The sequence below is a fragment of the Portunus trituberculatus genome, chromosome 25 (genome assembly GCF_017591435.1).
Source record: "Portunus trituberculatus isolate SZX2019 chromosome 25, ASM1759143v1, whole genome shotgun sequence".
NCBI lineage: Eukaryota > Metazoa > Arthropoda > Malacostraca > Decapoda > Portunidae > Portunus > Portunus trituberculatus.
The window spans coordinates 17667942-17692982 of record NC_059279.1 but is presented as its reverse complement, the minus strand read 5'-3'; the positions used below and the strand labels follow the sequence as shown (position 1 = coordinate 17692982).

The following is a 25041-nucleotide window of genomic DNA, read 5'->3' as shown; positions in this document are numbered from 1 at the left end:
TGGCAGTGCTTTGTTATTTAGTTGTCGGTAGCATTGTTGCATAGTGGTTCAGTCCTGTTTCTTGGAAAGCTGCTCAGGAAACATGATTCGTCTTTGTAACAACTGAGCCAAGGTGTGTTGCTGACCTCAAGAATTTAGACCATTCATATTAGGTATTGAATCTTGGCAATTTAGACAACAGTAATTAGTCACTATAGTATAACACTGATACAGAATGTAACCTTGTCCCTTATGTACAGGTATGACCAATGCTGAGGTACTGCACCAAGTGGAGCATGGATACCGCATGCCCCCTCCACCTGGCTGCCCTTCAACCCTGTATGAGATCATGTTGGAGTGCTGGCACAAGGACCCTATGAAGAGACCTACGTTTGAAACACTCTCATGGAAGCTGGAGGACTTCTTCACCCTGGACAACTCCGAGTATAAAGAGGCCACTGTAGCCTACTGACCCTCAGTCCTGAAGCCCAGGTCTGGGGGCTGTCCTGATGCAGAGCTGTATCCTGCCTTCACCTAGAGTTGTTGCCAGACATTGTGTGCATGGTAAGACCAGTTTTGCTGCCTAGACAGAGATGGCGCCATGAGAATGTGTGCTTTGTGTGGCTGCCTTGTGCTCTGGCTGGTGATGAGCAGTGTGGCAGTGGTTAGGTAACTGTGCTCCTGAACTCTTCAGTGCTGGGCCTGATGGTCAGCATACAGTGAGAGGTGGACCCTGTCAGGTTGAGCAGGAGCAGCGCAGTGTGGGAGTAGAAAGAGTTACTCCAGCGTGAACAATATACTCATGTGCCCAATTTGATTATTATGTGGACATTTTAAGCTGCCTTTGTCCCGGTCAACAATAAATAAGGGAAGTTCATGTAAGACTATAACCATGCAAGGTGAAGCGTGCATGCATCTATAGACTCGGAGGCAGCTGCTGGAGAGAACTTGAAGGAAACAGGTTTACAGCAATAGGACATTGTACTCCTCTATTGGACTGAGAGCATGTACCTCTCAGTCATGTAGAGGAGTCTGTATCTTGTGTGAAATGTATTGACACTAAGAGTAGAGGCAGGAGGTAGCGGCCCGGGTGTCCCTCTGCGCCTCGGAATGTGAGGAAAGTGTCACATCACAGTTTAAATCCTAGAAACCATTTTTTATAGTGATGGTTTGTGAAAAACTTTTTTAATGATGAGAGGGAGCAGACAATGATGTATGTATAGTATATTTATAATGAATTGCAGGTCAATCAGAAAACTGCCAAACTAAGGGAAACCTTTGTGGGAACGTATACATGCGTACATACTGCAGAGAGCTTCTCTGTTGCTTTTTGACTGAGGAGAGGTGTTTCCCCAGCTGTAATCTGAATGAAGTATACAAGAATTTAACTGTGCTTGGTGACATTGATCAACAGGTGTCTGTTGTTGAGAGACCACCTGTGTATGGATGGTACTTGTGTCAAGCTTTTCACTGTTCTGCCAGACTCAAACTGTGATTAACTGTATGGAGCTTGATACCCAAAGAGTCGCAATCTTTTACTCTACTACAGTCAATATTCATTTTCAGTATAAATTTGCAAATGTCACAAATTCCAATAGTTTGTCATCTCATGTAATGCCTTAGAATTGCACCAAAGAATAGATTAAAATTTCCTTTTTTGGAAATTGCTGTGGTGTGCAAGTATAAGTGACTCATCCTTTTATGCTCAACTTGTAAGGTATGTGGCAGGTGGTGGTGTGTGTGTCTGCTGTGCCTGGGAGTGGCAGGCGGGCCGGGGCAGCAGGACGGCGGCAACAGTTGCTGCCCTGCTGCCCCAGATGACATACTGAGGGGAGCCAGACATGCTGGTGTCAGCAAACCTGCACAATTTTTTAATGATATAAAACTGGTAATTGTATTTTGGCCTACAGTATATAATGGGTAGATACATACGTGTCCTGATGTCTGCTTTGGGGCGGCCGTGGCCGAGTCCATGGCCAGAGTGGATGCGAGTCTGAACATGGAAGTTTTGGACCATAAGTAGACTTTTCCATTAAGTAATCATTATTCTTGGTTTTATTATTTTTTATATTTTAATAATTTAATATTTTATGTACAATTCAGTGGAGCAGAGAAGATTTTGAAATTAAAAAAATTCAGTTTTAAGTGGCTTTTATTGGCATTATCTATTGTGAACACCAAATTAAGAATTGGTCTTTCTTAGTTTGATGTCTGCTTTGCTCTGAATCAGTTTCATGTTTTGTGTTTGTTTATTTTCTTAAAGTATGTTAACTTGTTTTAATAGTTTGTCTACTTAACAGTCTACTTCATCCTAAGCATGTGTGACACACTAGCCAGCCAGCCAGCCCCCTGCCCCCATGCGTCCCCTCCCTCCTCACCACTGCTGTAATGTCTGTAGCTTGTCCACAACTCTCTTAATTAAAGGCTTGGAAATGGGCGCTCATTCCCAGTAGTGTGTAACTATTGGGGCTTTACTGCAGCAGGTCCTTTGTACATTTGTATATATTTGTATAGATTTCATGTGATTCTGTTTCCATTTGTGTATTTGTAACACTTTGTCTTATTAAGTGTAAGGGGAAAGTGTGGGAACCAACCAGTGATTTTGTCTGTATACATCATGCAAGGGTTTGGGAATACTTTAATATGCAATGTTTGTAAGGCAAATACTGTCATTGGTTCAATTTCTCAAATATTACAGAATGCATATAATCTGAAGAACAAGACATTTTTGCACCAAATGAATCTTTTTGGGAGACTATAATTTTTCACAACAAACAGGTCTCTAACATTGTGACAAAACAGTCACAGCCACATGTGTGTCAGGTTGTCTCACTCATGCAACATTTGTTCACCAAGCCTACACTTCCTGGTGCACAACCTTAAGTAACTTGTCCTGTGTATATCATTTCAGTGATTACTTCATGTGAGCTTGGCTGTTCATTGATGATGAATGAACAGTGCTTGCATGGGAAGTAATGATTAGTCCACTAACCTTGTTTAACCATCTGTGTGTGTGTGTGTGTGTGTGTGTGTGTGTGTGTGTGTGTGTGTGTGTGTGTGTGTGTGTGTGTGTGTGTGTGTGTGTGCATGCCTGCATGCAAGCGTGTGTAAGAATACCTAGAATGATTATGGCCTTGTGAATTCAAAATTAATTGTACAATATTAGGAAGTAACTACCTTCATTTTTCAAAGAAGGCTATATTTTCCCTTTCTCTTAGATATTTATATATTAAAGGAAGTAACATTAAAACTCAGTTATGAGCTCTGTATGCAAAAGCCAACCATGATGTAGATACCTTCCTTGTGTTAGTTGTCTACTGGAGAAAATATTTGGGGGCTGTTTAGTTAATGTTAAAGGCAGTTAGGTAATTATTTATTAATCAAATCAAGAAAACCAAGAACTGGACTGAATTGCTAGGAACTTTGAGCTGGCTTTGGTGTGGTTACAGTTATATATACTACAGTAACATTAAGATTATATTTAGGCTTACTCATTATCACAAAGGAAAATTAAATGGGAAATGTGCAATTATTCCAACAGCAACATTAAAAAAAAAAAATCCATTGAAGCAGAGATTGTCTGATCAGTAAGTCAGACAGCCAGCAGCAGGTGTGGGAGTCAGTCAGTGGCTTGCAGTGCTAAAGGCATGACTGTCATGCTGTGCACTGCTTTCCTGTCATGTGGCCTTCATTATCAGAAGTAATACGACATGCAGGAGAAATGTAATGCTTAGTCATGCACTGAGTGGGAGAAATTATGACTCAGAATCAAGGCCCATTCACTCTCATCAATGGTATGTCAGCTTGGTGTCAGTGAAATCTTAACAATTCAGTGGCGTGTGTTCACACTCATCTGTACTGTGTCAGTCATTTCCAAGATGGCAGAGTTTTCAGATGCTAAATTGGTAATGATTGCCACATTCTTGATAAAGAGGAAGAGGCTGAACATGAGGAAAAACGTGGAAGAAAGGAGAAAGTGAAGGAGAGTTTGCCACTCTATAAGGAGTTCAGTGATGAGAGAAATCTTTGAGACTGCTGTCCATACACTGTGGCTGTGACCAATCATGCAGAACAGTGATTTTAACCAATTCAAGAATTAGTTCATCATGTAGATATTCTTGCGGACAGACACACAACACTTGTCCAGAATCCGTGAAACACTGAGAGACAGAACTGACAGTGTCAAAACATGGCACTGTGCTGGACATGTCAATACTCAGCCAAATTCAGTTTTTTTTTTTTTTTTTTTTTTTTCCCCAATGCCACTGCAGCACCGAGGTAACACACTGATGTGTGTGTGAGTGGGCCTGTAGTTTGAAATGTTGCCAACACAAAGAAGGTCACCAGTTATTCCTGTACATGTACAATGACAGTATTAGTGTGTCAGTTCTGTCGGGATTTGCACATTTCTAAATGAACATCCAAAAAATGTTGGTCAAGTTTATATATTTTTTTAAATTGGAAAAGTTGTGCATGTTTTCCATGTGTCAGGAAGCTACATAGTATCCCTTCAGATGATGAATATAATAACAGAGGCATTTAATTTGTAGTGCTATATGTAGTTAGCTTTTGTGGCAGTAAAAAGATATTTTGTAATGAATGATTTAATATTTTGAGATAATTGTGGTCATGAAGTAATATAAGCATCAATAATTTAAAATATTTTTCAGATAATTACAGCCATAAAATTATCATTAGCACTGTTAGGAATGTGAAATTATAAAGCTGTGACGTCATAAGCATCCAGAAATCATATTTATGTGCCGCTAAATTTATACTTTATAGTTCCAGCCACGTGTCTTATGTGTGTGTAGGTGTGCGTGTCCTCCAGAGGTGCTGGTGCACTCCCGTGTCATAACTCTAGTGTTACCTGGTAACTGCTGAGTCTCCCCGACTCTTGCTTGGTAATTACTACTGTGGCCCAAGATGAAGCCACTTTTAATGTTTGTGAGTCAACAAGGAAGGGCTGTAGGCCCATAGTCAGTCACTAGTGGGACATCACTTGGCCCCGTCCACCACTTTAGGAGCAGCACAGAGTTACAGGGATAGCGGGGTGCACACATCACAGAGGTTAACAGTTGGCAACTTTGTCTGCCAGGTGTCAGCAGAAAACTGTGCAAAAGTGCCTATGGCATTTGCTCTTGGTCTCTTAGGGAAGTGTTTCTAGTGATTCTTGGGAAGGAAAGCCTCTGTTTGTCCACCCCTCAATTTAGATACAGGTGCATTTCCTGATTTAACACTTCTTTGTTTTACTGTTGTCCAGCCAATAGCTCAGTCTTTCCTTTGACAGCCAGGATGATGATGTCCTTCATTAACACAAAGGTGCACTCACCAGCAAGGCATTGACTATACAAGCAGTAAAAAATTATGCTTACTTTACTGAGAGATGTTAGTTTTCTTTGCAGGTATTTCATGTATTAGTGCATATTGATGTGAACATTGACAAGAAAGGACACTTCAAAGTTTCCTTGGGCACTTTCTTAAAAACTGAGCTAATTGATATTATAGGCTTAAGTTGGTAAGATATAAGATAGTCTTCTAAAAGGTGGTTTTTGTAAGAAGCGAAGCTTTCAAAGGCAACCATGTCCCATCCTCCTGTAACTACTAAGTCATGATTATTTTTGTTAAGATTGTGGTAAGCTTCTGCCTCTCCGCTGGGTCTCAGGTTGAATGTTGCGAGAAGTTAGATGCAGAGAGAAGAAAATTCAGATGTAGTTTGAATATTTTGATATATTTTATATGCATATAATAACTTCACTAACATTCTCTGACTTTCTGGTTTACCAATTATTTTATTCAGTATTATATCATAGAAGTCAAGTTTTGTAGGTTTCCTTTATACACAAAACGTGAAAGATTCCTTACCAAACTGACGCTGAATTATGATTATGTATGCATAACTCTTAAGTTTTAATCCATCTTCACAAAAAAGCTCAAACATGCTCTCAGAACACTGACAAAAGAGAAAACTTTGTATTAATCCTTAGCGGCACAATGGTGTACATGACTTGCCAATCCGTGCCTGCTGCTTGCCCACTCACAGCAACAAGTCAAGTGGAATTCCATGTAAACTAATATATATATATATATATATATATATATATATATATATATATATATATATATATATATATATATATATATATATATATATATATATATATATATATATATATATATATATATATATATATATATATATATATATATATATATATATATATATATATATATATATATATATATATATATATAATCTTTAGGAACAAAGTTTAATGTTGGATTTCTGTGACATCAGGATTTGTGTTACTGTAGTACATAATGCTATGGTGGTATGATACTCACAAGGAGGAAGGTTAGTCTGTGTTTTGAGTCTCTGTGAATATATAGTCCTATCCCAATATTTATGAGTACTGAAGGATGTACAGTAATTTATTCCCTTCTGTTGGCGACATGAAGCTTTGTGTCCCGCTTGAAGTCTGAGTGAGGATGAGGAGGTGTAATGTATTCACAGGAAGACAACTATGATGCAACTGAAAGAAGTGATATACTGCAGGAAGTCAAGTGCCCTGTGTTTTCTACGAAGATGTTTTAGCTTTTCTATCATTACATTACGCGTGGGGAGGTGTTGCCGGCGCATGTCACTCAAAGGAAGTTTAAGAAAATCTTGTCTATCAAAGTGATTTCTCAATATTCTGGATTTTTTAATATTTTCTTTGTTTCTATTGTTAATGTGACATGTGGACCATTTGTCTTGAAGTATGGGTTGAAATTGTTTACTTATGATAAAGATCCTGTTAATTTTTTCTTTGGTAAATGTAATTCAATTTGATAGTCACAAGCTAGACCATCACTGTAGCAACAATTCTAAATATCAAACTGCAAGTTAGTGAAAGGTATTTACAAGTTACCTTACCCAACAAATAATAGGTCAAAAAGAGTACAGTTAGGTAACTTGTATGCATGTTCGTAATGAAAACTTTGAAAATATGTTGTGATTTTCTCTGCACCTAAAATTACTAACATTATTCCTGTCATCTTCCCCCGAGAGAGAGAGAGAGAGAGAGAGAGAGAGAGAGAGAGAGAGAGAGAGAGAGAGAGAGAGAGAGAGAGAGAGAGCACGCATCTTGTCTTAGCTAATTCCTATAGTGCGGCTAACGGCTTGGTATGCAGGAAGAGGGGTGGTGTGCAGAATGGTGACAACAGACCAGGCTCCTGCAGTTCCCTACATGAGTATCAGTACAACCACAACAGAATGCATATAGTCCTTGCATTTTATGTTACATACTAACTTTTTACATCCTTCATTAAAAATGGACAAAATAGTTTTTTTTTTTTTTTTGCATTCTACAACTCATGCATAACTACTAACTAGTTATAAATTAAGTTATACTGCTGAACTTACAATGGTATGTAACTTAACATATCACAATCTCAAAATACTTGAAAAAGGGAGAAATGCATGTTGAAGGGCCAGTCAGGAGTGATAAATCAAGATACAAAGAAAGGGAGTCAACAGAATGGTTCACCACCGGGCATCTTACACAACACTGAGCCACAGAGCACAGAATGCATCTTGACTTCCTGTCCTTCACTGAGAAGCTGTGCCAAAGCAGCGGCAACACCACCAATGCACGTCTGAGCAAGCTTCGTGACAAGTGCAGTGTAAGACGGAACACAGCTGTTTTATTAATATTAACTAAAGCTATGCATTGAAGAGCTCTGTCATTCAGTGCTGTGGCAAAAAGCCTCACTAGTCCCCCACACCCCCAACACACAGGAGTGATCAAATATCACATCTCTCATCACCAAAAGATTCACGTCACAGTAAATGTGTGTAATTGGTCACATACTGCACATCTTGCATCAGAACACTAGACTACTTGATGAATGTGTCATTCAGTTTTTATTCATTCCTACACTGGAATTAAGAAAGTCTTCACTGTTTTAAGAGCTATTCCTGAGCAGGTAATTTCAATACCACAGTGTGGACACCACAAATGGTAACATTCTCTTTGTCCAAACTACAGTTATAAAAATCACAATAATTCATAAAGAATCATTTTCAATATTCAATAATCTTCAAGTAGTGTGACTTAGCTACCTTAAAATCTAATATTCATGGAATGCATAAGTTATTTATAATAATGAAACTTAATTCTTGTGGTGGTAGTGAGTATTACATAACAGATGCTAAAGTATTATTAATTGTCATAAGTTTGGTCATTAATTAGTGTCAAACAATGCAATCATGATATAGTAAGGCCTCACAATCATGAAATCAAGAGATTCAACACAAAGAGTTGAATGTGTTTAACCAAAACTTTGCCTGAAGTCTTAAGAAAGAAAAAAAGCTCACCTCTTTGGTAATCAGGACAAACATACTGACAAACCTCATGTCTACGTGTTATTGGTGCATGAGTGTGGCCACCGAGACGGAGCCGTCCAGGGCGGCAGCCACAGAGGTGCCACACTGCAGGGTGTGACTCCAGTCCACGGTCATCACTGGAGTCTTGCTGCTGCCCATTGCCATCACCTGCTCCAGCCCTGAGTCTCCAACCTGCTTGCACATACAAATCACAGTAACAGCCTTCTTTCATACCTTGAACTTTACATCATAAAAAAATTCACAGAAGATAAATCTTGACAAAGTAAATCTGCATAACAGAACTGACTAGTGATTACATTAATCTTCACAAACACTCCCTCACACATCAGCGACCTAATCTCTGTACCACAGCACACACACACACAGGAAATATCTGACTACTGTACATCATGCATCCACTAATTGGAAATACAACAATAACAGATTTCCACTATCATGTTCCTTTGGACCATTATGGACACACTGTTGTGATAAACAGACCATGGGAAGGTGTCACCAGCACTGAACCTCTGGTGAGACACTCTTGGCAATGCAGATTTATCATCACAGTCAGGTCACAAGTGGTCACCAAGTCAAATAAATAATAGTTTGCCCTGAGTGTCCCACCACTAAGTTACTAAGCTGGTTGGTGACACGCTGGTAACACACCTTATAGATGATGGGCCCTGTAGGGGAGCAGGTCAGCAGGTGCTCGCCATCCTGGTGCAGGGCAAAGAGTGGTCCATATGGCCGGAGGAGAACACTGCGACCCCCAGACCCTCCCGAGGCCCCGCCTACTCCCACCAGGAAGGGTCCGGCAGCTCGCTCATGCAGCACCTGATCCATGACGTGTGCTCCAGTTTGGGCCATACTCCAGCAGGCAAACTGACAAACAAACACCATCACACTATGAGGAGCCTTACAGAATTATTGGTAACTATGGTAACTATATATTCACCTATCCACAGTATGTACTCAGTCACTCAATTCAAATTCATTCTCTGCCATCCATTTAATACAGAGTAAATAAAGCATTAAATAGACTAGCAATGTATAATTACTATGCATCCAAATTCTCTCACAAGTCCACCACATGCTTTCTTCAAACATGAAAAAATAACTTGAGTTTTCTTCTAATTTAAAACTCTTCATTCAATGGACTTATTCTTTTTCAATCAATGGAGTGGTTTCAGAAGGAGCACCATTAATTACAGTTTGCAGCATAGTCCCTGCCTCACAGTGCCAAGAGGAGGCAGCCCCCACCACACCGAGACTCACTCGGTTGTCACTGCCAATAGTGTAGATGTTGTTCTCCTGCGGTGAGAGACGCACGGTGAACACCTCCCCCTGGTGGGCGGGCCAGGAGGCCACCACGTCAGGCCGCCGCAGGTCAATGATGCGCACTGAGCCGTCGTTGCAGCCGCACACCAGCAGCCCACCATTGTGGTTCATGATGCAGCTGTTCACCACGCCGCCCTCCAGCTTGTACGAACTCTGCAACACAATGCTTTCTTTCCTTTTTTTTATTTTTTAAATTTCTAATATCAACTTATTTTGTAAAATCCCAGCCTTTTTTCATTATATATATAAAAAGGTCATTGGCTAAGAGAGAGAGAGAGAGAGAGAGAGAGAGAGAGAGAGAGAGAGAGAGAGAGAGAGAGAGAGAGAGAGAGAGAGAGAGAGAGAGAGAGCCAGTCCTAAGAGAAAGGTAAATGGATCACTCAAAGCTGGAGGACAAGCATCTTGAAACCTTTAGCATTAATTCTCACAACTATTCACAATTCAACAAGACTACTGATAACATTCCTATTCTTTTTACAGTAGAGGCTATGAAGGGTGATGGCAGAGATCATACATCAATCTTTTGGCTCTTCATGTCCAGGGTGTGGAGAGCCGGGGGTGCCAGGGAGGAGGAGGTGCCTTGTGGCCGGACTCGAGGCACCACGCTCACCACAGCACTCGTTTCACTGGGACTCATCTTCACCCCCATTATCCTGGACAATAAGTGGCACAGATCTTATAAAATATGATTATGAAACAAGACTAAGTAGATCACAAGTCTTAAAACTGTAGAAACACCCAGACCACAGGACTTAAGACTGTAGAAACACTCAGATCACAGGACTTAAGACTGTAGAAACACTCAGATCACAGGACTTAAGACTGTAGAAACACTCAGATCACAGGACTTAAGACTGTAGAAACACTCAGATCACAGGACTTAAGACTGTAGAAACACCCAAATCACGGGACTTAACCATTCAGTATCAGGACACATTTTTCATACTCATTCTGCTAACTATTTGGTGATTTTATACAGCTTCAGAAACTTACATGAAGAGTTTGGCCATTATATTTTCTGACTTCCATACACCCTTCATAATGTAAATAAAGTTGTCTTATCATACACAAAAGTCAAGGTAAAAATGCATCCTAGTACTGTAGGGGTTAAGACTGCAGAATAACTCACATTGGAGAACTTAGACTGCATAAAGGCCTTGTACATACTAAAACAGAACCATTGACTTGCCTCTGGTCCTTGAGAACAGGGCTACTGTCCGGACCAAGCTCCCATACAGTCTTCTTGTCTCGGGTGTCAAAGAGACGCAGGGTGGCTGTCTTGGTGGCCACTAGGAGGAGCCGCTCTCCCCTTGGCAGCCACTCCACTGCTGTGACTGAGCTCTTCACCACCACCCCACAGTGTGTCCTGGGGAGGTGAGGCACAGAGGGGGCACCATGTAAGGTTTCGGTCAAGTATCAATGATTGGATGGTGTGTAGATAAAGTATCAATGGTTGTTGATGTGTAAACTAGGGATTGGGTGGTATGCATGCAGTGGCAGATCAAGGATAAAAATTTGGCGGGGGGGGGGGGCTAACCCTGGGGGGAGCTTCAGCCCCGTCACTGTTACTAATATGCTATCTACACAACTGAAAACACCATAAAAACACTGAAAATTAGGATATTAGGATAAATATTGTCTTTTGAACACTTTCTTGTTTACCCTCCTCCCCCCACTCCTGCTACCACTACTAGTACATACCTACACCTAGATACACTCACAGACACCTTAAAAATCTTGTATATTAAGCTAAATATGAAGAAGAGACCAGCACTAGCTTTTCTCTTCCTCCTCTTCCCACTCCTGCTACCATTATTAGTACACATCTGCGACTAGAAACACTCGCATACACCTTAAAAATCTTGTACATTACGCTAAATATGAAGAAGAGACGGACATTAGGCTTTCTTCTCCTCCTCCCACTGGTAGTACACACCTGCGCCTAGAAACGCTTGTAAACACCATAACCTTGAACATTACTCTAAAATATGAAGAGACCAGCACCGGCTTTCCTCCTTATCTTCCTCTATTTCTCCTTCCTTTTTCCTCCTCCCACTATTAGTACACACCTGCACCTAGAAACACTCACAGACACCCTAAGAACCTTGTACATTACACTAAATATGACGAAGAGACCGCCACCGGCTTTCCTTCCCCTCCTCTTCCTTTATTTCTCCTTCCTTCCTGCTTCTCCCACCACTAGCACACGCCTGTACCTGGAAACGCTGGCAGACACCTCGAAATCCTTATACATTACGCTAAATATAACGGAGAGAGACCTGATACCAGCTTTCCTCCTCCTCCTTTATTTCTCCTCCTCTTCCTCTATTTTACCCTTTCCTTCCTACTTCTGCCACTCCAGCTACCACTGCTAGTACACACCTGTGTCTAAAAACACTCCCAGACACCTTGAAAACCTTGTATATTACGCTAAACATGGTGAGGAGCAAACTGGGCGGGCTGGGAGCACTCAGCCTGATGACGTCACAGGCTACGGGGTCCATGCACACGGCTTCCCTGGCCAGGAGCTCGTGACGTCATAGGCCCCGTAAAATACGTGCGTAAATCATTTTGAAAATCGACTTTTTAAATACTGCACATAGACTGGATTCCTTTATATATTTAGATTCTTCATATATTTTAACCCTTACCACTATTAACCTAACACTTCAAGCCTGAGCAGTAATAAGAATAACATGGACCCAAAAATGTAAATATTCATACTTTCAACGAGCCTAAGGATAAATTTTGAATTTACATATTTAACTCAAACAAGAAGTAAACCCTTTAAAAAGTCATAAACTATTTTTCGAAGCAATAATATCTTACCTAGAAAGTCTAATAAAAAAAATCTTTATCGGGTTTACGAAAAAATAACACCGGGAACCCGACACATATTGACATTAAAACACCCACAAAACCATCTGTTCCAAGCAACACAAGTAACAGTGCTGCCAGATCAAGTTGCCAAAAGTTCCTGCTTTGCCTAAAAATATTTCCCTATTTAGCGCAGCATTTCCTGTCGTAATTTTTAACTTCTTACATACGTACATACACATTTTCTTCTTTAATTCGTGTGTGTGCTATATATATATATATATATATATATATATATATATATATATATATATATATATATATATATATATATATATATATATATATACACACACACACACACACACACACAATATATATATAGCTGTCATAAGTTCAGCTATCAAGCAGGGGCGAGGGAAGGAAGGGGAGGGACGATATAGGGATCTCATACGTGTCATGACACTGTTTGGGTGAATACGGGTCTCTATCGGTCTCGTAGAATACAGGTTCAGCTAGCTAGCCAGGGCGAGGGAGGAAAGGGAAGGGACGGTATACGGGTCTCGTACAAGTCATGACGCTGTTTGGGGATGAGGGAAGGAAGAGTGAACGGTAGAGGAAGGATATAGTGATCGAGAGAGACCTCAGAAGTGGATTGAAATTCAATTGAGAGGGAAAGGAAACAATAAATAATTGATAAAAATTAATACAAATAATTATTGTACGGATGACGGGTGAAGAGGATGGGAGGAGGACAAGGGTGGGGACTGCGGATGAAGGGTGTGAGTCCGTTGGTCAAAATTTCCTAGATTTTGTAACATTTTGAATTTTCTTCCCTGTTTCCCTGTTGAGACCTAAATTTCCTAAAACAGGGAATCCAGGGATCACAGTTTAGGGGGCTAACCTGAATTCCTGCATCTGCGAGCCTGAAAATTTAGCATCTGACAGCTACATGCAGAGCTCTGATTTCTCTAACTCTAGTGAGGGGGTAACTAATTCATCATTGACCGTGGCCACGGCCAAAGTTATTGCCTCACGTCCCTACTCAGGCGGGTCTATTTTTTTTTTCCAGGGTGGGGAGGAGGGGCAGGGGGAGGGTTGTCTGGCTTAGATTAGGGCAGGTTGGTTTGGTTTGGTAAATTAACTTACAAAAGAAATGACTTACTAATTGTCATTTTTTTCTATATTATTCTAAGGGCATACTATTGACGTTTTACTACTTTTACTCAATAATTTCCCTTAGATTAAAGTTCATAGCCCTGCCCACTAGTGAGGCAAATTTAGCCTTATGGGATGCCCATAAATATTAATTTCCAACAGCAAGCATAAAAAAAAAAAAAAAAAAACTAAATGACGAACAATAAGTGAACACAAATCATGACCAGATCTACAAAATGAACAAAAGTATATTTTCTATCAAATAAATGTTGCCCATGAGTGTCTGGCATACCAGTATTCTTCTGTATTACCCAATTACAGCCTACAACACAGCCACACTGCAAGGAAACTTTCACCAAATAAAAACTGAATGTAGCCAAATGGAATATAATAACCAGAGAGTAAAATAATCTGGGTATCACTAACTCGTTAATTCATGAAGCCAAGGATACATTCTACACTTTGAAAATGGTCAGCTGCTGCTGGTAGTGGAGCTGTACTGGCTGTGTGAACAAACCAGCATTCCAGATCAAATTAATTTACTGTGCAATATTGGGTTATAAAACTTGTATCTTTAGTACGTTCCCAATAGATAGATTTAAAAAACCTGGCTATGAACTAATTTAGTTAGATTAAATTGATACTGGAAAAAGTCTTAAAATAAAAACAGACTCACTGTGCACAAAGGGAATGAAGAATCTAGTTTTGTTTTATCAGTGGGCAATGACAGAAAGCTGCCAAATATAGTCTAAAATTGTTATAGAGGTGACTCTTCTTTAAACAATGACTGAAAATGTGTAATTGACTTACATTTTTTTCTTTTCTTTTTTCATATTGAATTACAAATATCATACTCAGTAACTGAGAATAATCAATCAGTCTGAAACAGGCTGCTGGTGGGGGATGGAGATGTTGAGACCCTCCTGGATCCACCACTGCAGGGAGGAGCTGAATTAGGCTAAGTTGCTGGGAGCGGGGAGAGGGGGGCATTCCAGACTCCAGGACACCTCCATGGATCTGGCACTGCTACTCATAAAGGTGTAAAATTATTGACCTCAAAGACTCACAATAAGTCACAGAATCTGATTTAGGCTTTTCAGAAAGCCTTGTTACATTATTGTTCTGTATATACCTGTTACTCTGCACCATGTATATACACCCTCACTCATAATAAACTAAAATTTTGAAGCCTTCAGCCCCCCTCCTTGGATCCACCACTGTGTGTAGGTTAAGGGTTGGGTGATGTGTAGGGTAAGTATCAATGGTTGGATTGTGTCTTTGCTATGTGGATGAGCAATCTTTAGCACCTGACAATACAACTGTCAGTGTGATGCATCCCACTGGAGACACACAGTGCTTGAGTTACACAGAGGATGCTGCCACTCACCTTGGGGAGGGAGAGGGCGACCACAGCTTCACCACACCATCAATGTCTGCAGAGGCCACCAGGGTGCCCGAGGGGTTGAACACTGCATGCGTCACCACTGCCCGGTGCTCGTTGTATTCCTCCTGCACCACACAAAGAGGAGAAACACAGATACAGACAGATATTTAGATGGGTACATGTGTTTGTTAGTGGTCCAGACTCACTTGAAATGTTGTAACTGTTGTGCACGTGATAAGACAAAAATATGATCCAAAAATATCCCTGGCCAAACAGATTGGTAAACAAAAGTATACATTAGATAAGAGCACACCATAAAACAAAGAAAATAAATTGAGCAGGACTTGAAACTCTAATGTTGAAAGATTACCTCCAATACTAAAACAACAACTCTCTTAGCTCTCAACCCTTGACAGTGAAGAGAAAGTCCTGCCCTCACTTCACAGGAATCCACCACACAGCTTGGACAGTTTGGTCTGTGAGTAAAATAAAGTACATTGAGGTGTGAAGTGTCCATCAGCTTGGAAGAGGGAAGCAGTCACCCACCTGTCCCAGCAGCAAGAAGGATGACTTGTCACTCGTCACATCCAGCTTGGAGGACACTGGTGTCTCCTCCTGCGGTCGGGCCTTGGTGGGGGAGCGAGAGGGACGCCCCGCTGCTGCAGTAGTGGCCTGGACCAGCCTCTTGACGGGGACATGCTCCGGTACACTGTTGCGACTACAGACAGAATACTGGTTAGAATGTCTGTTGTACATTTTCAGTGTACATGTTTACTGCAATATGAATAAACCATTAATCATCATTAGCTCCCCTTTTAATATTATTTTTGTCAGATAAAACCAACTTACGGTGCTGCATTTCACCTCATTAATCCTACTACATCCAATTCCTGTGTCACTCCTTGAGGGATCAAATCTGCTTTATACACTTTCCTTGCCTCACCATTCACTCAATCTTGGCACACCTTGGGCAACCATCACTGGAAACACTCACTTGGAAGGAGTACCGGCAACACTTGATGACCTGGTTCTCTTCTTTTCCTCGGATGGAACTTGTGTGAAGGTTCTCCTCAGTGCTGAGTGGCCTGACACCTGGTGGAGCAGCAGCAGCATGAGCAGTGTTGGTATGTGAGGCAACACAAGGCTTCCTAAATACAATTCTTCATTACGGGAAACATTGCTAGTGTGGGGTATGCATTGGGAAACTGGTCCGTTGTAGGGATTAGTTTTCATGAGGATCTGTTTACTCACTATTCGTCGTTTCTTGGTTGTGTGAAGAGGCATCCAGGAAAGAAGCAGTGAAATAAAACAACAGAAAATACAAAAAATAACTATAAAAGAAATCAAATCAAAGAATAAACAAACACTATGAGAACAAAATAAAAAGAATAAAAATGCACTTATGCTTTCCTCCACGTTCCTTCGTTTTCTGGTGAATGTCTAGTAAACAGAACAACGTGTGAAGTGCATTTCTTGTTGGTATACATCCACCTACATACAGACCAAGACTCCCCATGAAAGCTGGCACACAAGACCAGGTGTATGCACATAAGGGCTTGGGGGAGAAGTGAACTACACTTCCCCTCTGGACTTTTCTCAGTAGGAATACATATACTCATAGTGAGGGGTTCCTAGTCCTCTTCTCCTGTCACTCATAATTACAGTAACACCACTACCAACAACAATAATAATAATAACAATTTTTCACTAGGAGTCAAAGATAATAGAAAATAAGAAAGTGAGAAAAAAAAAAGGCAATGTGTGCATAAGAAAAAAAAAAAAAAACTAACACTGGAAATAAGAATGGTTAAACTAAGTATATAAAAAAGTCTCACAAATGTTAGAATACAGAGACAAGTACATACAGACTCTATGACCTGTGTTTTGCAGTGAGCTAGGTCAAACTTTTTGTTATCACAGTGAGTATGTGCCTTGCTGCTGTGGAGTGAAGTTGGGGTATTACATCCCTCCCTCATGGAATATACAAGGTACCTTTAGAAGTGTTAAAGAAGCATTAACACATTGATCTGAACGTGGGATGAAGTGGCCACGAGAAAATGTTTCTGGGAACTTTGGCAGGACACCTGAACATGAGTGTGAAGAGTTACACACAAGTGGTCACCAAGGCAACAGTGGGCTTTGGTTGGCCTTGACTGTCCTGTCACTACACATACACAAAGCTGTATTCACCTGAGTGCCTGCCGGGGCCTGGCTGGTGGATGGGCTAGCCTGTTGGGGGGCTGTGGATGCTGGGGTGGTGGTGGTGGCTGTGGTTCCTCGCCGGCCCAGGATTGGGGAGGTGGGCAGACCAGCGCCGAACCCAAACAAAATATTCTTGATGAACTTCCCTTGATTGTCAGTTGATGGTGCTTCTCTGTAAAATGTTCCTTGTTACTCTCTAAATAACGTTCCTTTCCTACGTAGCTACTAATACAGGTGAATTGTGATGCAAATACTTGATATTACCAAGTCTGAAGGCTTTCCCGCTTTAAGACTGTAGACTTTGCATTAACAACTAAAATTTCAAAAGTATACTCCACAAAGATTGAAAATACATTAAATGAAGAGGGGAAAAATTTAAGATTAATTAAAAGTTAAGAGTTCCAAATTTATGAATATTTTATAGAACATCTGGAACTCACAAATCACAACAACTTGTCATTAACCAACAATGTCAATAAATGAAGGTTTGATAAAGTGATTGTTTTGACACCTGAGCAATAGTGGCAACATTCTTCCAATACAAGCACTGTGTGTGTGACTGGACTGTGCTATCATCACAGTTGATAGTCTATCTATCTATTATCAGTCTGGCAGGCTAAGCAGTAAACACTCTCAAAGAAAGGCAGCTGACAAGATGTTAAGGCTTATCTTAATTGTGAGGATAAAAATCCCAGTCCTTCACTCCTCCCCCAGCTGCACCCCCCCCCCCCGACCCACAGGGAATAAAGCAACAGGTTTCTTGTCCCCGGCCACAGCAGCAGCCAGGCCGCCCCTACAACTCAGGGAATGGTGCCACTGAACCTTACCGACTTGAATCTGCTTTATACCAAGAAAACATTAACCAAACAACAATGGTAAAAAATAATAGAATAAAATTAAATAAAAGATAAAATAAATAATAAATTGTAAATAGACTAATGAATAAATGGAATGTGTCCTCCAAGCAGAAGGTGGCGAACAGGAAGGCAATGTCTCGTAACTTTGTGGTTCATCAGTAAGAGTTCCAAGCTAGGGGGTACTACGCACAGTTCACACTGCAGGTACTTCAGAGGATCAAACTGAATCTTTTTGAGAACCAAAGCTCTGTCTTTTGATAACTGCCAATGAGGACACAGGCCAGGAGTGGCTGGGAGTAGCACTGAAGCTCTCCCTCGCCACCACAGCCATGTGCTTTGTGGCTTACACTGAGAAATGGATTAATAAAACAATATTCTTTAAGTGCATAAACTTTAATTATACTTTTTATTGACAATTAAGCACTGACAGGAACTATTGGTAGCACCACTCAGGCAACATCACCTTCTGCTTAGACAATAATAAACCGTCTGCATCTACTTAACCCCGTCACGGACATTAGTTAATATTGGTGGGAGGCACGCTGTCAAAGAGACTAAAAACATACTAGAGAATACTAAATGTACTAGAGAATAATTAAAGCTCAAAAACTAAGCATCTGTAAAGGCTAGTTATTGCGCGCACACACACACACACACACACACACACACACACACACACACACACACACACTTATCAAACATTCTCATTCTGCCTTCACTCTGTATCTCCTGACAGAATAAAACAAGAAAGCTGCATGTCTTTTCCTTCTCTCATAAAATCTGCTTTAATCTCTAAATTTGTACCAAATGATCCAGTGCAGAGACGACCGACAAACATAGCACGACAGTGGCAACACCGATGCAGGAGTGAATCTAACACAAGCACAACACTCTATGGCAAACACGGCTGTCATTGGTGGTGACTTGGAGGCAGGAAGTATCTGTTCTATCTCCTAACTCAAGACTAAAGGTTTTCTAAGGTACAGTAAACATAAGATACTAAAATATTCAGCTGCCGACTCCATGCTGCAGAGCCTCAGGAGGACAGAAAAGTGACGCCTTTGTTACAGTCAAGATGTGACTCGTGAAAGGTACATTTGTTAAAACTAGTGAAGCTAAAACTAAGAATCAAGACCAACTGACTTTGAAGTGTTTTCTATATGTTGCATTTTCTAGTACTATTTTTAAAGTGAATACTTGAGAATCTATTTCTGAAAATCAGAATTATATATTATGTGAGGGCAAAATTAATCTCAATAATTTTGATTCATAAGTCATGACAAGACCGTGCATGAGTAAACTTAATACAAATACTACTTGTAAAATATGAACACTTAGAAATGCAATAAAACTTCTTACAATTCAGAGTAACAAATGGCTACTCAGAATTCACCGACTACACAAAAAAGAAAAGTAAAAGTCAAGAAAATCTAATATTAAAAAGACGTGTAGCAAATCAACTCATGCTACGAGCGTTCTAAGACTCTCTAAGGCTGGCTCAAGGCAATATGTACCTAAAACTTGTATCATCTAGTGTTAGCACCAACATTGTACTTGAAGAGTGATGCAAGGCACTTACATCACAGTGCACAGGGCCTGAGCCACATCCACCTGACCCTGTCTCAATGTACATCCACCTTTCCTCCAGTAGATGTATGTACACTGCTTGCTACAATCACCTCTTCCTCTTTTGGTTACTTTTAGATAACTATACTTCTAAGAGGGAAGCTGTAGTTTTTATATTCAAATAGCTTCCTTTTTCTCAATTATCACAACTGTACACAAATCTTTCCTATTCATTTATTAATCCAAATATTTCACCAGAATCTTTTTCCCTGTGTGATTATTTAGTGGATCTCCCAACTCAAGCTTGTTTCTCTACCTACGCCACGTTCCATCGCTGTCGCTGGATATCAACACCACAATCCAACAACTCAAGAACACACAAAATCATCTCTCACTCAGAAAACCCAGGAAAGACAAGCACACAAAACTAGCCAAAACAAAACATGCCCAAATCATTTTCATCCATGCTGGAATTGAAATCAGCCTGTGAGCTGACCAAGATGATTCCTACACCACCATTGGCCGAGAAACGCAACCTTGCATCTGTGTCATTATGTACTTGAGGAATCTAACACTTGCTACACCACTACCAGACTGACTCTTCTGTAACTTAGACCCCACACATTAAATGAAGCACCTCAAATTATAAGACAACTCCAAACAGTAAAAGACTGGTATACATAAATATTTCACGTATGAAAGCCATGCAAAGACAAACAGTGCAATATGTATCGAATGTAATCAGCCAAATCCTTCTCTTTGATGACTGTCTGAGCACACCTGACGCCAAACCAAACGTATCAAATAGTGACTAATAAAACCAGATCCGACATGTAAGTAAAGGCCTTGTCACGTGATCAATCAATGAGTGTGGCAGCCGGATGCTTCTAACTAGTTTTTGCTGATGATTGCAGTTCAGTTTGAGTTTTGTATCATTGATGAATCTACCGGAGCAAGGTCGGTGTTTTAATTCCACACATTTGCATGACCAGTCTCCATGCATTCACCACTCTTGTACCGTGTCACCCCACACCGCGCTTACTGGTCGAGTGACAAGGCCCTCAGATGAGCAAGTTGAATGTTGCAGTAAGAGGAAACACAGGCTGAAGCAAAAGTAATTTTTGTCCAGAACATTTCAGCTGCTGCCTTCTACAGAAAGTACAAAGGCAACAGCTGAAACATAAGACATCAAGTACTTCTGCATCACTCCATTGTACTGTAGTGGCAAGACAACCATGGCTAACACTAGGACAGCCAAGCACTGGTGACTATTTATGCCCTTATTATAGTCTGTCTACTCTAAACTGTCTGCTCGGTCTCAGTCTGGGATGAATATACCTGTTGTCATATCTTGAGGAAAACACTCTATCCTTGTGATAATTGTGTTATCAACATAAAACAAGTATTATACACATAAAATTAATTATATCATCAATAAGCTACAATATACTTTGAACAGTAACCCAAATGTCCACTCCTCAGACTGAGATCCAGCGGCCACTTTAGAATAGACAGACTATAGTGACACGACAGACTAACATGTTCACTGAGTGTCCTACCAGGCTTCACTCATCCAGTGATAACCTCTCAGGGCCAATGTGTCTTACCTCAGTGTTTCCATGATGCAACTTCCTCTCACTGCCACATTCAGCTCACACTCTAACAAACCAATTGCTTTTCTCCAAGACATGTCTCAGCCTGAACCAGCTTCCCTCAGGGCATACAGAGACTCACTCACTCACTGGGCAATGTTGTAGAAGTCATCCATGAGGTGAGGGGGTGGGGGAGGTTCAGGGGCATTCAGGAGCTCCATGCTGTTCTGGTCGCTGGTGGTGAGGGCCGACAGGCGGACACGTAGCTGCTCATTCTCCTCCTGCAGGCGTGCAATCTTGGAGGCCTCCTCTTGGTAGCTGGCCAGGGTGGGCAGCTCCAGGCTCTGCAAGGGATGAATTACAGTCAACACCAACAACAAAGTGATCTCAGAAAGAAGTAATGATAAGTAAGAAAGAATAAGACATGTTTTCAAGAGTTAGGGGTAAATATTAATGCCAGTAACACATACTTGCAAACAAATACATCAAATTAAAACCAGTACATATTTTTTACATTCAAGTAACACCAATAAAAAAAAAAAAAAAAAAAAAAAAAAAAAAATGTGTACTGAATGACATAAGCGAAGTAATTTTTTAAAATATGAAGAGAAACCAGTATACTTTCTTTTCTCCCTTTGATTGTTAGTTATGACAGACTGCAGTGGCTCAGGCAGAGAAATGTCAAATTCTGGTTTGCAATTATATATTTTTTTCAGGTACTTGGTAACTCAATTCCCCAAGCACTGAGGCCACAAGCCAGAGCAATTCAGTGGAGGTCCTGAGCCTGGGTACAAGGGGAGGGTTGTGTTAGAAAGAACATGTCACATGAAAATCTTTGCTACATATTCATGCACATTTATTTTGTTATGGTGATTGACTTGAGTAGGAAAAATAAATGTATGTTGGATATTGTTAGCTACATATTGTACATTAACCTAAGCAGTCACACAAGCAGCAAACACCAAACAACCAATAAGAGCAGCCAGTAGATTGGTTACATGGCAGTCAAACATTAATCCGTATTTAGAATTGCTCTTCTCTCTCACCACGACTATTTTCAAAGGCCACAATGATGACTAGCAAGGTTCTTAAGAGTGTTCTTCCAGTTCATGATGTAGAAATCTTGTTAGTATGCTAGTAAAACCATAAAAACACTCTTAAGAACTTGTGTAACTTCAAATAGAGCCTTTTAAAAGCAGAGGTGCAGGGCAGAAGTGTTTTAGAACATAAACTTTACAAGGAGCAGTTTTAACTATTTTACAGCTATATGACATATCTTTCCTCAGTAAACAAACATAATGAGATAATTCTTCTGATTATACACCATCCCTAAACGTTTAAACCAATTAGAAACTACAAAATCTATTAATTTTTATCCTTTTCTTTCTTGTACACGATTACAAACATTTCCTACATTGCTGTTAGTGGAGTGAAGTGCTGCTTGTCACAGGGAACAGGTTAAGACAAGGTGGACTACCTGGAATATGACGGCAAAGAAGTTGTGCAGGGAGACCAGAAGAGTGTCCTGCCACTGTCGTGTGAAGTACATGGCGAAGGATGGGTTCTCCTCCACACCCTTCAGGTACGGCAAAACTGTGAGGCAAACACCAAGACGTCACCCTGCCGCCACCACTACTGCTGCTGCTCTGCCATTAGTGCTACACGGGACTCTTTGTCTATCAATGATTTACTGTGGTTCAAGATAGTTCATTGAAAGGGAATCTGTATATTGTAATGAACCATGAGGCTTCTTTATTTTGTTCTATCTAATGCATTTTTGACATGTTGGGTAATTTAGATTTAAATTTCTAAGTGTGATGGAATTAGTGTACGCTTAATTCAACTTCAAACTTTACAAACAAAAAACTAACTTCTCATTCACAACCATTCTAATCTTTCTTATGTTCATTGATACACTGCAAATCCACAAACCACAATTCACCTGCAACTTCCTGCTATCATCAATCCCCCTTATGTCTTCACTACTCAAAGATTACTCCACTTAAACAGTTTGAGGCCGCAACACTTACTGAACCACTCCCGCCACTCTGTCTGACTCTGCAGGTCTGCTGCCATCTTCTCAAAGAACTCCGTCAGCTTCTCACTCTTGTTGGTCTGGATGGTATTGACAACGTACAGGCGTAGGATGCTGGTCTCAAGTTTCCGCACACCTGCCAGAACACATAACACCTTGCTGACTGATTAAAGGTACTGCCAATCCTCTACTTGGTGACATTTGAAGGACCTTATTCTGAAATGCTTCTGCACTGCTTTCCAAAGGCTTAAGTTGGTGATGTGCATGTTTAAAAGGTACTTCTCTAGTTCTAGTGACCCATGAAGAAGATTTGAAAAAAAAAAAAATAAATAAATAAAATAAATACAAAATAAATAAATCCAAATAATCAATTTCATTATCTCAGAACACTTAGAAAATCAAAGAAAACTTCAAATTCAGCGTTTATCCTATCTCTTCATTAAAGAAAAGTGCGGTCTTAATTTCAGTAAAGTAACTGATTTTAATTTTGAAGAGAGAGAGAGAGAGAGAGAGAGAGAGAGAGAGAGAGAGAGAGAGAGAGAGAGAGAGAGAGAGAGAGATGCCTGATTGAAGCACTCTCTTGGTAGGTAACAGCTTGGCCTCACAGGGGAGCAGTGTGTGGGGCAGGCGAGCAAATATCCTTCTGTCGAGGTGTGCCCACAGTTCCCGCAGGCCCAGGAGGTCATAGGTCTGGATGCTGCTGACAATCTGGTCCACCAATCGGTCCACCTGTGTGAGAGTAACCTAATACAGCTCCTCCAATGATGATGATATTTCTAACAATTCTTTCCTTCACTACAATTCTTGTCATGCTTCATAAACTCACCACGTTCCTAAGCTACATGGGGAAAGAGGAGACAAAGATGGTACGAATTATTGTGTTAACATCCAACTTTACAACTCACGATTTGCTGAAGGCACGGAGAGCAGAGCTTCAATCACCATGAAAAGATTACAACAGCTTGGGAGGAGCAGGAAGAGTGAATATTCCTGGTTTGTTGGCCAATCTCATGAAATTAACCCCATAAAAGTTGTGTTTTTCTTACAAGACTTGTGATGCTTCCCAAAGTATGGCTGTGTTGTCCTTCCCCATCCCCTAACACCCAGCGGACAGCTTTCCAATACGTCCCCCTCCCCAAGCTTGCTGGTCCTAATCCCCTGGAGAGGCGCCACCTGCACACACACACATACACAAAACCCGCTAGTGGTGATTTATTCTCCCTCCTTTCCTGCAAACAAGTCTCACACTGCCACAGACTCCTACAGCTGTCACGGGAGGCAAGAGCAGACGAGTTTGTGGTGGTAGTTTGTGTCGCGTCAAAATCATTCTAAACCCATCTACGTATTTGTCACTTCTTGTATTCATGTGCATTATAGCTACGTAAATATTGCAGGAGATTAGTGTATCCCTAGGAGCCAGGTGTGTTTGAGGTGACGTCTGTGTTGTCAGCCAGTAGGAGGTGTGTGTGTGTGTGTGTGAGGGGAGGGTCACACTGGTTGACTCCATAACAATCACACACACCCACACACTCACTCACTCTTCCCTCTCCCCTGACGTCTTGCACCCCTCCCACCTCCACTCACCCTGAAGCCCTTGTCCTTGTCGATCTTGATTTCATTGTCGAGTGTTCTCAGAGTGTGTGTGAAGCCGCGGAAGAGCAGATATTCCTTCACCAGATCGTCCAGGTACTGAATGTGTGACATGACAGACTCCGAGTGGCGGAGGACGGCTTGATCTTGAA

General features: G+C 40.8%; 2 protein-coding genes across 3 annotated transcripts in view; one reads left to right on the top strand and one right to left on the bottom strand.

Moving 5' to 3' along the window:
- The window catches only part of LOC123508977 (tyrosine-protein kinase Src42A-like), a 28886-nt gene extending 21917 nt beyond the window's left edge, over positions 1–6969 (top strand). For both annotated transcript variants that reach the window (XM_045263061.1, XM_045263062.1), the window contains one exon: positions 240–6969. In XM_045263061.1, the coding sequence (XP_045118996.1) occupies positions 240–451 (212 nt within the window). In that variant the 3' untranslated portion in view covers positions 452–6969. The remainder of the gene's footprint in view (positions 1–239) is intronic.
- Positions 5692–25039, bottom strand: LOC123508976 (WD repeat-containing protein 91-like). Its single transcript, XM_045263059.1, has 14 exons — positions 24884–25039; positions 23905–24028; positions 23295–23435; positions 22742–22857; positions 21415–21608; positions 17238–17421; positions 16042–16139; positions 15594–15765; positions 15051–15172; positions 10878–11054; positions 10203–10341; positions 9626–9841; positions 9017–9232; positions 5692–8539 (listed from the first exon to the last, which is right to left on the bottom strand). Exons 1-14 carry the CDS (start codon positions 25001–25003, stop codon positions 8387–8389), a joined length of 2172 nt encoding a protein of 723 aa, XP_045118994.1. The 5' UTR covers positions 25004–25039; the 3' UTR covers positions 5692–8386.
- Between the last annotated feature and the right edge of the window lie 2 nt (positions 25040–25041).

Excerpts from the sequence above, each read along its gene's own strand:
- LOC123508976 (XM_045263059.1), bottom strand. The coding sequence starts at position 25,003 with ATGTCACACATTCAGTACCTGGACGATCTGGTGAAGGAATATCTGCTC. Across the intron at positions 22,858-23,294 it reads AGAGTGGCGGGAGTGGTTCA|TTTTGCCGTACCTGAAGGGT; the intron begins GTAAGTGTTGCG and ends TTTGCCTCACAG. Across the intron at positions 11,055-15,050 it reads TCGCCCTCTCCCTCCCCAAG|GACACACTGTGGGGTGGTGG; the intron begins GTGAGTGGCAGC and ends TCACCTCCCCAG.